The 14,304-nt window shown below is 33.0% G+C and overlaps 6 protein-coding genes across 6 annotated transcripts; 5 read left to right on the top strand and 1 right to left on the bottom strand. All coding sequences in view use genetic code 12, as the record gives it.

Moving 5' to 3' along the window:
- Positions 1–1,019: 1,019 nt before the first annotated feature.
- On the top strand, positions 1,020–3,545 carry DFJ63DRAFT_321918 (translation elongation factor 2; the record flags this gene model as incomplete). The annotated part of the gene is made up of 1 exon (XM_064907375.1): positions 1,020–3,545. The coding sequence occupies one exon, from the start codon at positions 1,020–1,022 to the stop codon at positions 3,543–3,545; it is 2,526 nt and encodes an 841-aa protein (XP_064765266.1).
- Positions 3,546–3,860: 315 nt separating this feature from the next.
- On the top strand, positions 3,861–6,924 carry VPS70 (putative zinc metalloprotease). The gene has a single exon (XM_064908825.1). The coding sequence runs from the start codon at positions 4,176–4,178 to the stop codon at positions 6,573–6,575; it is 2,400 nt and encodes a 799-aa protein (XP_064765267.1). The 5' UTR covers positions 3,861–4,175; the 3' UTR covers positions 6,576–6,924.
- A 156-nt stretch (positions 6,925–7,080) lies between these two features.
- FAR1 (cyclin-dependent protein serine/threonine kinase inhibiting protein) lies at positions 7,081–9,687 on the top strand (the record flags this gene model as incomplete). Its single annotated transcript, XM_064905700.1, has 1 exon — positions 7,081–9,687. The coding sequence occupies one exon, from the start codon at positions 7,081–7,083 to the stop codon at positions 9,685–9,687; it is 2,607 nt and encodes an 868-aa protein (XP_064765268.1).
- A 213-nt stretch (positions 9,688–9,900) lies between these two features.
- Positions 9,901–10,622, top strand: DFJ63DRAFT_317145 (uncharacterized protein). Its single transcript, XM_064906779.1, has one exon. It carries the CDS (start codon positions 9,946–9,948, stop codon positions 10,516–10,518), a length of 573 nt encoding a protein of 190 aa, XP_064765269.1. The 5' UTR covers positions 9,901–9,945; the 3' UTR covers positions 10,519–10,622.
- On the top strand, positions 10,174–12,070 carry DFJ63DRAFT_38772 (uncharacterized protein). The gene has a single exon (XM_064908826.1). The coding sequence runs from the start codon at positions 10,659–10,661 to the stop codon at positions 11,733–11,735; it is 1,077 nt and encodes a 358-aa protein (XP_064765270.1). The 5' UTR covers positions 10,174–10,658; the 3' UTR covers positions 11,736–12,070.
- On the bottom strand, positions 11,738–14,230 carry DFJ63DRAFT_321921 (uncharacterized protein; the record flags this gene model as incomplete). The annotated part of the gene is made up of 1 exon (XM_064907376.1): positions 11,738–14,230. One exon carries the CDS (start codon positions 14,228–14,230, stop codon positions 11,738–11,740), a length of 2,493 nt encoding a protein of 830 aa, XP_064765271.1.
- Between the last annotated feature and the right edge of the window lie 74 nt (positions 14,231–14,304).

The raw sequence follows: 14,304 nt of genomic DNA on the forward strand, positions 1-14,304 counted from the left end.
AATGCATGACCTGAATTTCAAATATGCTAAATTGGTCATTGATCTAATATCTAATGATATTAAACCAAGTTCACTTGATTTCATCTTATATTTATTAAAGAAATTTGTGTGTTTAAGCTAGGGTTTAACTATAATTAAATTTTTCTGCGCTACCAAAATGGCTGCCTAAAATAAATTTTCACTTTGCGAATATGAAAAAAAAGGGTTGACGCAAATCATGTTTAACACATTTAAAAAGTTATAGATCACCACAACTTGTTCTTCTTGAATATAATCATATCTTGTTAGATATACAGGTGTTACATTACTTCTGAATGTATCTTAAGATAGAACAAGTTAATGTATAGGAATGCTTTACTAACAATTATAGATTCTGAATACTTATCTTCAGGGACATAAGCGATCTTTCATGAATTTTACATTAATCTTTGATATTCAAATGTGTTATTAAACCTTTATGGCAGCAGTGATGATAGCTAAATTGTATGTTAATTTTGTTGCACTTAACTAAACGTCAATTCATTACGATCATACCAACACTATTCTAGGAGTTTTTCATACATGTAAGTAATACCATTATATATACGTTTATTATTGTGTTGTTATACAACGAAAGACTAGACCTTTTTGTAGATCTTATTTTGACTTCGTTTTGTGTGTAACTAATCTCACATTCCATCCCTTATCTATAAATAGCATAGAAAAGGGAGGGGAGATATACACTCCTTGGTTAGCTCTTGAACCTGACTGATCGATAATACTTTAAACATAAGCACGCACGTTGTTAGAGGAAACTACTACTTATACTTAACAAAGACTAGACAGTAAGGAAAGTTTAAGTCATAATAATCATTTAGCATATGGCATAAAAGTCTTTTTGAAAAAAAAGTGATCTCCTCCCTAAACTTAACCGCAAATTTTTTCAGCCGCTTATATATAAAGGGGAGAGTGACCTCAAATTTTTTTTAATTTCTCTATGAATTATACAATATTATAAAGATCGATTGAATCAATCAATCATGGTTGCCTTTACTACTGAACAAATCCGTGCCTTGATGGACAAAGTTAACAATGTTCGTAATATGTCTGTCATTGCCCATGTAGATCATGGAAAGTCTACTTTAACCGACTCCTTAGTGCAGAGAGCAGGTATTATTTCTGCTGCCAAAGCAGGTGAAGCTAGATTCACTGATACCAGAAAAGATGAACAAGAAAGAGGTATCACCATTAAATCAACTGCTATCTCTTTATATGCTTCCATGAGTGATGAAGAAGTTAAAGAAATTAAACAAAAGACGGATGGTAATGAATTCTTAATAAATTTAATTGATTCCCCAGGTCACGTTGATTTCTCTTCTGAAGTTACCGCAGCTTTAAGAGTTACTGATGGTGCTTTAGTTGTAGTTGATTGTATTGAAGGTGTATGTGTTCAAACTGAAACTGTCCTTAGACAAGCTTTAGCGGAAAGAATCAAACCTGTTGTTATTGTCAACAAGGTTGATAGAGCTTTATTAGAATTACAGTTAACTAAAGAAGATTTATATCAAACTTTCTCTAGAACTGTTGAATCTGTTAACGTTGTTATTGCTACTTATGTTGATGATATTTTAGGTGATGTTCAAGTTTACCCTTACAAGGGTACTGTTGCTTTTGGTTCTGGATTACATGGTTGGGCTTTTACTGTCAGACAATTCGCAACCAAATATTCTAAGAAATTCGGTGTGGATAAAAGTAGAATGATGGAAAGATTATGGGGTGACTCTTACTTCAATCCAACTACAAGAAAATGGACTAATAAATCTACTGATGCTGATGGTAATGCTTTAGAAAGAGCTTTCAATATGTTTGTATTAGATCCAATTTTTAAAATATTTGCAGCTGTTATGAATTTCAAGAAAGATGAAATTCCAACTTTATTAGAAAAATTAGGAATTCAATTGAAAGGTGATGAAAAAGATTTAGAAGGTAAGGCCTTATTAAAAGTTGTTATGAAAAAGTTCTTACCTGCTGCTGATGCTTTATTAGAAATGATTATTGTTCATTTACCATCTCCAGTAACTGCTCAATTCTACAGAGCTGATACTTTATATGAAGGTCCATCTGATGATGCTTCATGCATTGCCATTAAGAATTGTGATCCTAATGCTGATTTGATGTTATATGTTTCTAAGATGGTTCCAACTTCAGATAAAGGGAGATTCTATGCATTCGGTCGTGTTTTTGCTGGTACAGTCAAATCTGGTCAAAAAGTTAGAATTCAAGGTCCAAACTATACCGTTGGCAAAAAGGAAGATTTATTCCTCAAATCTGTTCAAAGAACTGTTTTAATGATGGGAAGATATGTTGAACAAATTGATGATTGTCCAGCTGGTAATATCGTTGGTTTAGTTGGTATTGATCAATTCTTATTAAAATCAGGTACAATTACTACCAATGAAAATTCGGCTAATATGAAAGTTATGAAATTCTCTGTTTCTCCCGTTGTGCAAGTTGCTGTAGAAGTTAAGAATGCTAATGATTTACCAAAATTAGTTGAAGGTTTAAAGAGATTATCTAAATCAGATCCATGTGTGCAGTGTACTATGTCTGATTCTGGTGAACATATTGTAGCTGGTACAGGTGAATTACATTTAGAAATTTGTTTACAAGATTTAGAAAATGATCATGCCGGTGTTCCATTAAAGATTTCTCCACCGATTGTTGCTTATAGGGAAACTGTTGAAGGAGAATCTTCAATGGTTGCTTTATCTAAATCACCAAATAAACATAATAGAATTTATGTTAAAGCGGAACCATTAAGTGAAGAATTTTCGGTCTCTATTGAACAAGGAGATATTCTAAAACTAGATGTTAAGGAGAGAGCTAAAGAAATGTCTCAAAATTTCGAATGGGATGTTGTTGATGCAAGAAAGATTTGGTGTTTCGGTCCAGATGGTAAGGGCCCAAATGTTGTTGTTGATCAAACCAAAGCTGTTCAATATTTATCTGAAATTAAGGATTCTGTGGTTGCTGCATTCCAATGGGCTACAAAAGAAGGTCCAGTATTAGGTGAATTTGTTAGATCGTTAAGAGTTAATATCTTGGATGTTACCTTACATGCTGATGCAATTCACAGAGGTGGTGGTCAAATCATTCCAACCATGAGAAGAGTAACTTATGCTTCTATGTTATTAGCCAAACCTGCAGTTCAAGAACCAATTTTCTTAGTTGAAATCCAATGTCCAGAGAATGCCATTGGTGGTATTTATTCTGTTTTAAATAAAAAGAGAGGTGAAGTTATTTCTGAAGAACAAAAAATTGGTACTCCATTATTCAATATTAAGGCCTTCTTGCCAGTAAATGAATCTTTTGGATTTAGTGGTGAATTAAGACAAGCTACTGGTGGTCAAGCATTCCCACAAATGATCTTTAGTCATTGGAAAGTTTTACCAGGTGATGTCACTGATGCAAATACTAAAGTTGGAGCCATTGTCAAGGAAAAAAGAGAAAAAGCTGGGTTAAAGTCTGAAGTTCCAGCTTATACTGAATATTATGATAAATTATAATCAAGCCAAACCATTTGCTAAATATTTCTTTTTGCAACATTTTTCATTAAAATGTTCATGGCTTGAATCTTCATTTCGGAGAGTTTTAGAGAGTAGTGTTGCATGTAGTTAGCCATGCCACGTAAATAGTTTATCTCTTTGGGGTTTTTTAATGTATATTTTTCCCAATATTTAAATAGAAATGTAGAAATGGCACTTGAAATAAGTAGAAAGTAGAAAATTAGAGCCAAATTTACTTGAAATGAGAGGAAAGGAATGTTTTCAAATAGTATACAGAAATTGGACAAGTTAAGAAGTTATATAAATCACAACATTCGGCTGTTCAATTGCTACTTAAACTCGTTAACTATTTGGCCAACCATATAAAGTTGTAGTTGTGGATATGAGATAATGTGGATTTTAAGTTGCAGCCGAGTATGTGTGTCCTTATCAATTCTAATATTTTTTTATCCGACACCGAAAACCGTTTTGGGACATAAAATCGAGCTACGGCTCTAGGGGCTATTGTTGCGATAACCACACTTTTTTCAAAATACATATATAAGCATAATCAGTTCCTTTCATTACCATCAGATTTAAATTATTCATTTAACCTTTTATTAACTGATATTCGATCAATTGACTTTCACTATGAACGAAAAGGAAGGTTATATTCCAATTGAGACTGCAAGAGTCAAAGCAAAATGCCAATATCGTAAATTGGGCTACTTGCTTGCTTCCGTTATCTCATGTTATTTTATTTTCACCAATTATCTTAGTAATTCAAGATTTACCACTCAGGCAGAAGGCAAATCAATTATCTTGGATACTCTTAAGCTTAATTTAGCTGGAGAATGGTCTAAGAAGTATACTGCCGAACCTCATTTAGCTGGTACTAATTATGGTCTTGTTGAATGGACTAAAGAGAAGTTTGAAGAATATGGTTTCGAAGCCACAATTGATGCCTATGAAATCTTTGTCAGTTATCCAAATGATCATGATTTAAACTTGCTTAAGGCTTCAACCGAAGAAATCATCTATAAGGCTCCATTAAAGGAAGATGAACTTGAAGAAGATGAAACTTCTAAAGGTGACGATCGTATTCCAACTTTCTTAGCTTATGCTGCAAATGGTAATGTTACTGCTCATTACGTTTATGCAAACTATGGTAGGAAGGAAGATTTTGAAAAATTAGCTGCTTTAGGTGTTGATGTTAAAGGTAAGATTGCCATTGTTAGATACGGTGGTATTTTCAGAGGTTTAAAAGTTAAATTTGCTCAAGATAATGGTGCCGTTGGTATTTTGATCTATTCAGATCCAGGTGATGATCATGGTATCACTGTTGCTAATGGTTTCAAACAATATCCTCATGGTCCAGCTAGACAAGAAAGTGCTGTTCAAAGAGGTAGTGTTCAATTCCTTGGTGGTATCGGTAGTGCACCAGGTGATCCAACCACTCCAGGTTATGCATCTAAACCAGGTGTTGAAAGACAAGATCCATATGTTAGTATTGGTCGTATTCCAGCCTTACCAATTTCATACCGTGAAGTTTTGCCAATCTTAGAAAAATTGAACGGTCAAGGTATTAAATTAGAAGATAAGAGTTGGAAAGGTGAATTAGAAGGTTTCGATTATTCTACTGGTCCAAGTGAAGAATACACTTTGAACTTGTACAATGATCAAATCTTCAATATTTCCACTTTATGGAATGTCTATGGTGAAATTGAAGGTGAAAAGAAGGATGAAATCATTATTATTGGTAACCACAGAGATGCTTGGATTAAAGGTGGTGCTGGTGATCCAAACTCTGGTAGTGCCACTCTTTTAGAAATCGCCAGAGCTCTTGGTGCTTTAAAAGCTTCTGGTTATAAGTTCAAGAGAACCATTGTTCTTCAAAGTTATGATGGTGAAGAATATGGTCTTCTTGGTTCTACTGAACAAGGTGAATACTTTGCTGATAAATACAAGCGTAAGGTCGTTGCCTACTTGAACTTGGATTCTTCTACCACTGGTAAATACTTAGGTTTAAGTGCTTCCCCAGTCTTAAACCATGTTTTAAGAGAATCTGCTAAAGAATTAGAATACCCAGAAGAAGGTGTTGGTAGTTTATATGATCATTTTGTTAAGGAGAAGGGTGATAAGATTAGAAACCTTGGTTCAGGATCTGATTACACTGTTTTCTTAGAACATTTAGGTATCCCATCTGCTGATTTAGGGTTTGGTCAAGGTAAGGGAGATCCAATTTATCATTACCATTCCAATTATGATTCTTTCTACTGGATGTCTGAATTCGCCGATAAAGGATTTGTTTACCATAATTTAGCTGCTAAGTACTTATCATTAATTATTTTCAACTTGAGTGAAAAGGAAGTCATTAACTTTAAATTACAAGATTATTCTAAAGATTTAATTACTTATTATAATCAAACCATTGCCACTGTTCCAAAGAGTTGGTTTAAAGGAAAGGAAATCAAAGACGAAATAATGCAACAATACTTGAATTATGATTTGGAAGAAGAACAATACATTATTGATGCTACTGATGGTTATTATAGTCCTGTTGCATATTACCCATTCCCAGAATTATTAACTCAAAGACAATGTAAACATAACAAGGTTATTACCATGATGGATACTCATCATCATAAAAACTTCACCTTAGGTCGTCTTATTCATAAGACATATAAAGATCTTTTGAAATTAGACAATATCACCAGTAATTTTGATGTTGAATCATTTATCCTTCAAACTAAATTTGATAACAAAGATGGCTTATCATTCTGGCAAAAGATCAAGTTACATTTCCAAATCAAACACCACAACAAGTTGATTCAATACTTCGAAAGAAACTTTTTATACCACAAGGGATTATATGAAAGACCATGGTTTAAACATATTATCTATGCTAGTGGTAGATTTACTGGTTATGAAGGTCAAACCTTCCCTGGATTAAAGGAAGCTATTGAAGATGGCGATTTCGAAAGATTTGTTGAATGGTTAGGTATAGTTTCCAAGACTATTAAAAGACTTTCTGTTAAGTTATCCATTTAGATAATATTCTCCTTACGAAGAAAATATAATATATTTATGTTGTCTAATTTCTTTTTAAATTTGTAGCCCATCAAAAAGATCTCAGGCAACTCACCCCCCTAAGTAGGTTATTTTTCAGGTTTTATTTCTTTTTTTTTCTTTTTTATTTCATTTCATTTTTGGTTCTTGCATAGAAAGCGCAAAAAACGACAATCTCCTCGTAAAAGAATAAATAGATTTTGTTTATGACAAGAATTGTACTCTTAAAAAATAATTTTAATTTAGTTCCAGAAGGCTAAAAAATATTGATTACAAAATATTTAGGACATTTCTTCGGGGGGCCACATCGTTTCTACGATCGATAATCGTCATCAGATATAAAAAATTAACTAGTGACTGCACCCAATACTTTAGATGGACGACGATCATACTTAAATTAGTTAATCTGCATTGGTTTTGTCCCATGGTTTATTATCCATGAGCTTATTTCGACCCTGTTGAAAGTTACGAATAATCTGTTAATACAATGAAGAAGTCAAAGAGTTTTTCGCTCAAGAGATTTTCCTTATCTCTGCTTCGAAAGTCTGGAAAACCAGAGACACCACCATCTGTTGAAGATTCACCATTTCCTGAATTTTCAAAATTAGATCTTGCACATACTCCGCGTCTGTCTGATAGCGATACTGATTTTACTCGAATAACAACTAAGAAAGCAAACAATGAGAAGTGTGCATTTTGCGGTGAGTATTTAGCATTAAACCTTCCAGGCGAAGTCATTATACTTTTAATGTGCAATGATCAATGCCATCAGGATTGCTTAACAGCTAGCTTGGATGTCAACAATTTAGATTACTTACCAATTTGTGGTCAATGCAAGCAGCCAACAAGATGTCTCGATGAAAAGACTCATTCTCAAATCATTCAACAGCTCCTACTTGAAAATACAGATGAAATCCAAATTAATGAGATTCAACAAATTGATGTACTCGAAAAATCCTTATCGTTGTCAGTTGATATCTCAGCCAAAGACTCTTATTATGACGATCTTATAGAAGAAATCTTAAAACCAAGAGTTCAATGTTATAGTGATATAGACAAACTAAAAATCACAAAGAACTCCACTCATATTTTAGATCAAGTTCTTACCGTGCGGAGCCCATTAGTTTACAATAAACAAGAACCAAGTCCAGCTGAAATAAAACTTAAAAGTCGTTTGATAAAATATTTGAAGCTGCATGTGCTATCTAAAATCATTAATATAGAGGAAGAGGTAGTTGATATTGAAAATTTAGGAGAGTTGTTACTCTTTGATTATATGAACCTAAGTACAAATGCAGTGGATTGGGATTGGATGTGTTGCTTTTTGTTCGAAGATGTGCTTATTTTAATCATTGAAGATACTTTAATTGGCCAGGTATCGATCACAAGAGATATTTCAGGAGTTAATGTATTCGAACAAACGGGATTAATAACGATAAACTTGAGGAATGAATTACTTCCTGAGTTGCATTTAAAGAGTGATAATAAGTTAATTTTGATGAAATGGGAGTCCATACTTATTGACATGAACAACAAAGTCCAAATCGAAAATCCAAATATCATACAATTTACTACCAATGCTTGGGGATTATTACAAGGATCTGATATTGAATTACCCAAAGATTTAAAACACTATTCAAATTTAACTATTGATGGAGATGATATTCCTTCTTCATATTTAGTCCAAGCGCTACCAAAAGCTCAACCGCTACCACTCAATTTAGTGATAGCGGTACCCTTATTTAACAGAACTACCATGTCTGACGAAGACTTACAACTGAAGATACAGATAACCCTCCATACAATAAAAGATGGATTGAGACCTATAGACACATTATCATTAATATTTGTGGGATCTTATAGAAATAGAAATCCGAAAGATAAAGGGACTTACATTGGGTTTTTGGATCCAACTTGGAGAGATTGGAGTTTAGTGTTAGACGATATTGAAATCATCCCCCGGAAATCTAACATGTTTAAATCAGAGTGGGATGAGATGCTGTTAGCGTTTGAAAAATGCTTAGACTTGTTTGCCCTTAGAAATGAACTGGAAAAGAACGTAACCAAGATGTTGGTTCTAAATTTCAACGACTATGATCCAGATGTCAGTTCGTATGATACCAGTTCTTTACAGAAGAATCTTGATTTGCTAACTGAAAAAGTGTCTATTAGTTTTGCAAGAATTGGTTCTGGATATACAGATGTCATAGAATCAATAAGTAAACTTCTAGCCATGAATCAGAATGATCAAAATCATTTGAAACTTAACTTTTCATGTGCCATCATAAGATATAATTCATTTGAGACATTTATTCAAGGATGGAGTGGAACCTTTTCAAATATGCAATCTATCTGTATTCCAACCATTGCTATTGATTTAGCAGTAACCAAAGAGTTTGAAGACAGTCTTCTGTTTGCCGAAGTTGAAGTTAATGGCGTATTAACTAAGATTTCGGCCTTTAAAAAGGCAACAATCCTAGTCCATGATATGCTTCCATTATCAGAAAGAAACATTGCTTTCAAAATCAAATTAGAAGTATCTTCTGATATGTATCAGAATTTACATTTTGATGACTTTAAGATCTTAACATATAACTATTCCTATTTAAAGCATACAAGTAACAATAATGCTGTATCACTTAGTCTTTCTAAAAGTCAACTTCCTTATAGATTAGAGCAATCAACCAGTACCCTTCACACGTTAACTAATTCCAGTGACAATCCTACAATTCAATTTCTAAATATTCCTTTACTTCCACCATTATCATCAACAAGAGAACCAGCTCTTGCTCAAAGACAAGCTGAGCTTTCAGTGATTGAAGCTTTAAATTCTACCAATGCATTTAATCCGAAACAATGCCAAGATCTCTTACTCAATTCTATATCATTGATGTATGCTATGATAAGTTTAACCAATGATAAAGGAAAAATAAATTCGACACAATTGCGAAACATATTCCAAGCCACCAAAGGGCGGAGTGGTTATGACATTCAAAACCTAGAAGAGGAGATCACCCACATCAGTCACCTCTTTGACGAAGATGCAACTTTGGCATATACTCGTTGCAAAGATCTTATATATTTTCTTACCTAAATGATGTCATGATAAAAAGGGGGAATGTTTACAAACTTCCTAATTAGGAAACGTTATTATGAGCGTATTATTGCAAAAAAAAATATGATGTGAGAGAACAAAAAAAATTAATAATATCATAGAGCTGGTTCGGTTAACGATGTCTATTGTAATGAAATCATATATAAATAAATAGAAGTTTTCCAAGATGTGGTATATTTTTTGTAGTCAAGTGTAATTTATTCTGAATTATAAATAATATATATCTATATAAAAAATATGTCAACTCATATTCATTCTAAAGGCTTAATCACACTTGTTGCGTTATTAGTTTGTCAACTTTCACTTAGTTCAGCTGACAATGGTGGATTAGACGGAAATCCTACCACAACTGCAACAACTGCTGCCACCACCACAGCCCAAGATACTACTACTTTACAAACAGCCACTGAAACCCAAACCAATACCAATACCAATACCAACACTAACACCAACACCAACACCAACACTAACACCAATACTAATACTGATACAGCTACTACTGGAAATACCCAAACAACAGGAACAGAAACTGGGGTCACATATAACCAATATGGGTTTACTGGATCCCAATCAGTATGGGAACCAGACACTTTGACAACTGCTACAAATTCCAATTCCAACTCCAATTCCAACTCAGTTTCTGGCTCTCAATCATCATCAAATTCACAAACTACACATTCCATAAAAGGTAATAAAACTTCGTCTGCCAACAAAATAAGCTATGGATTGGTCAGTAAAAACATGAGTATGAAAGATCTCATGATCATTGGAGGTGCCATAGCTGCTGGATCTGTTGTTAGTCTTTTGTAAGTACCATGTTTCATACTTTCTGTATATAAAACAAATTAGAAACGTTTAGAGATCGCCAGGAAGAAAAAAAAAAAAAAATAAACATCAAAATTATTTATAGCGCGAAATTTTTACAAATGAGTATAATGTAACAGTAGCTAATGACTATTATAGAAGGTTCAGCATCGGATCCAAGGATGACTGGCAATGGTTCAAGTAATAGAAATGAGCAAGAAAGGCTGGCTAGACCTCATAGTGGATTCAAACCTCGTCCTAAATCGTTCACTGGGATAGTTATTCCACCTCAAGATATCAAACAGGTACAAACTCATATTTCAAACATTCCACGTTTAAAGCATCTAGATACTCTTTCAGATAATACTAATCCAATATTTCAATCAATAATAGACGACTACTTTGTTAATAATAATTTCAAGCATCATCCTAGCTTGCTGAATGCTCATCAACTCAATTATTTAAGATCTTGTATATCGCAAGTTTATGGAAGAAAATCAATCTTATTTTGCATTGATGTAGAGGCATATGAAATGAACACAAACATAATAACAGAAATCGGTATCTGTATATACGATCCAAGAGATCAACTCACCGCCATGATGCCTACCATCAATCAAATCCATATCAAAATAAATGAACACTTTGATAAATTCAATGGTCGTTTTGTTCCTAATCATACTGTTAATTTCAATGGCGGTACATCCTTCGTGATGCCTATAACACAAGCTGCTACCCTTACGCAGAGTCTTATCAATTATTACTTCTTCGAAACAAGGAATAACGATATAAGGACATGTTTAATTGGTCACGATGTTAAAGGAGATATCAAATGGTTAAATACTTTGGGCGTCAAGTTCCCTGAAAATGTACCAATTATCGACTCTCACAAGTTGTTTGCATTAACACAAGGTAAAAATGGTAATAGTTTAAAGAATGCCCTTACTCGAGTTCAAGTGCCATACGCATTCCTTCATAATGCCGGAAATGATGCTTATTATACATTACTATTGGTGATGCGACTTTGTGATCCACAATGTAGACGACTGTTTTCACTTGATGTGATGAAACCATTGGATATAAACAAAGAAGGAATCGTTCCACTCATGCATGATGTTTCTTTAAAATCAAAGAAATCAAAAGCCAAAAAGCATAATGTTGCCGATTTAATAATGGTAGAGTCAGCCGAGGAAGCGGCAACTTTAATGTTTGCTACTTCTTAGATTTAATACATACTATTTACACCTATTAAAAGAGTTCTTTCAAATTGTTGTAGCAAATTATTTAATCTAAGTAATAAACCAGCACATAGACTTTTAAGTTTTGAATCTATTAAAGTCTCCCAAATTTGTGAAAGCCAACTTTGATACTGTAAGATACTATTATGAAATTCTTGAATAATATAATCTTCTTCAACTATATCACAAATTAAAAAAATACCCGTTACAATACTTTCAATCACTTGGATTTCATCCAGCTTAACCTTATGAATCAAAGGAGTTGTTAATTGAATGAACTCCTTAACCATATCTCTTAAATCGTTAGACGACGGATAAGCACAATGAACAACAAGAGTCAAGGTATTGATATAATGACCAATGAAGACAGTGGAGTAATGCCCAATATCAATCTCCCCAGCTTCATACCAAACATTAACTAATGGGTAGAAAAATCTTGGTCCTATAATCTTGTAGAAATCCTTTCGTCTTGGTTGTTCAAACATCTTGTTTTCATTACGGTTTTTAAAACCTTTAGAAATTTTAAGAATTTGTCCATTATTGCTTAATTTGTTTTCTTCATTTTCTGTAACTCCAAGCATCAAATCATCTTGTAATGAGTGATTGAGATATTTGATAACATTGGTTGATTCATCATCCATAGATATAAACGCTTCATGAGACTTTGGTGGTAACAATTTGGTGGGGAAGTTGGTTTGATTAAACGATTTGGAAATGACATCATCTGTAAGACCTCTCAATTCTCTAGTTGCGAGTGAAATAGTAGACAAAATCATCATTCTTTGTTGTAATGAATAGTCACCTGTTAATAGCAACTTACATATATGAAGTGCACTATCAGGAGAAGCCACTAATACAGAAACAAGACAATTCAATTTTAAAGTATCAAAATCCTTTTCATCGAAATGATTCCCCAATCCTAATAATTGAACAATCAAGTCTTCTGCATAAAAATCAACTTCATTTCCAAATTGCATTTTCTGTCGCATCAAACTAGGACCTGTTGTTAATGCCACTCTTCTCATTTCATATGCTTGTTTTGCCTTTTCATCTATAGTTAAGTATTTCAAAAGGTCTTTGATGTATAGTGGAGTAGGAATGTTTGCTCTACCATTCATTTCATCATCATCATCATCATCACTATCGACTTGCGAGATATCATTAACCTTAGCCTTTTCCAATTGAACCGAAGTTGAAACATTTACGGGTTCTTCGACTCGAGGAGCAGACAAATTTGACCATGCTTCTTCGTATCTCATATTTACGAAAGGTTCAGGTTCATCCAATAAGTGAGTATACATTGAACTTTCCTCATCGAATATCTTTGGTTTTCCATCATATTCACAAACTTTATTAGCAAAGATGACCCCCAATGTTTTGACATTTCCAGAGAATGACTCTAATCTATGGGTTATAGCATCGAGAAATATTCTATTTTGCATTAAATCCTGAATGAATTTTGAACCTTTTCTGGCTCTTAATAAATTTACCAAAAAATGAGTTCGGAACTCTTGTTGGATTATAGGTTCTGATTTGAGTTTAGTCTGGTCAGACCAGTTGTTTATCAATCTCAAAGTTAACGCATTCAATTTAACTTCTGGGATTGCAGATACTATTTTGGATACAAGAATGTTTAATGAATAGTTTAATGATAGAATAACTTTTTCAATATTATTCTCGTCAAAGTATTCGCCTGTAAACTCAAGTATGGTGAATAAAGATGATATTTTTTTAATATTGACTTTATTTGAAAATTGAGGTTTTAAATAGATGGTAAAGAACTTTATAAGTATCTCTTTCTTTTGATAACTTTTCATGACATTAAATGATAACATGAAATATTGCCAATTTTGATGATTGAACATGACGCCAAAGAATACAGCAACACTATTGGAATTGAAACCGATTAACGATGTGACAAATGAAGTTATCAACTTGATATCTGAATGTGATTGATATAACAGTAATATTGAGGTACTAAGGAAGTTGACATATCTGTCAGAATTTGAAAATACATCATAGTCTACATCCAACGAAGTAGATACATAAACTTCATTCAATACAGAAAATATCTTTCCCTTGAATATTAATCTATCAATTTCTTTTACTTCAACAGGGTTAGGATTAGATTTGATTAATTCAAGTACAATTTCTTTGTCAAATACTTGGAGTAATATTTCAAGGTATAGTTTAACGAGGACATGATTTTGATCTGTAGATGTTAATACTGATATCTTAGTAACCAAGTTCCCCAATCCAACAAGTGATCTGAATAACCTTATTATATCTTGCTGTATAGGTTTTGAAAGTGAATTATATGATTCAGGTATAGTATGGTTTAGTAATGTGGTAATAAGTTGAAAAATGACTTTATCAGATGGGTTTTTTGAGAAATGATTTAGAATAGATTTGATTTCATTTTCATTAGGTTGTCGCTTTAACGAATCAATCTTCTTATCCCAATCAACATTGTCCGACATTGACTTTAATATTGGTTGCTAATTCTAGATATCTAAATAGTTTAGCATAAATCAAAAAATTTGGTTAAAAAAGT

Source organism: Scheffersomyces coipomensis (assembly GCF_036884675.1).
Source record: "Scheffersomyces coipomensis strain NRRL Y-17651 chromosome Unknown DFJ63scaffold_1, whole genome shotgun sequence".
Lineage (NCBI taxonomy): Eukaryota > Fungi > Ascomycota > Pichiomycetes > Serinales > Debaryomycetaceae > Scheffersomyces > Scheffersomyces coipomensis.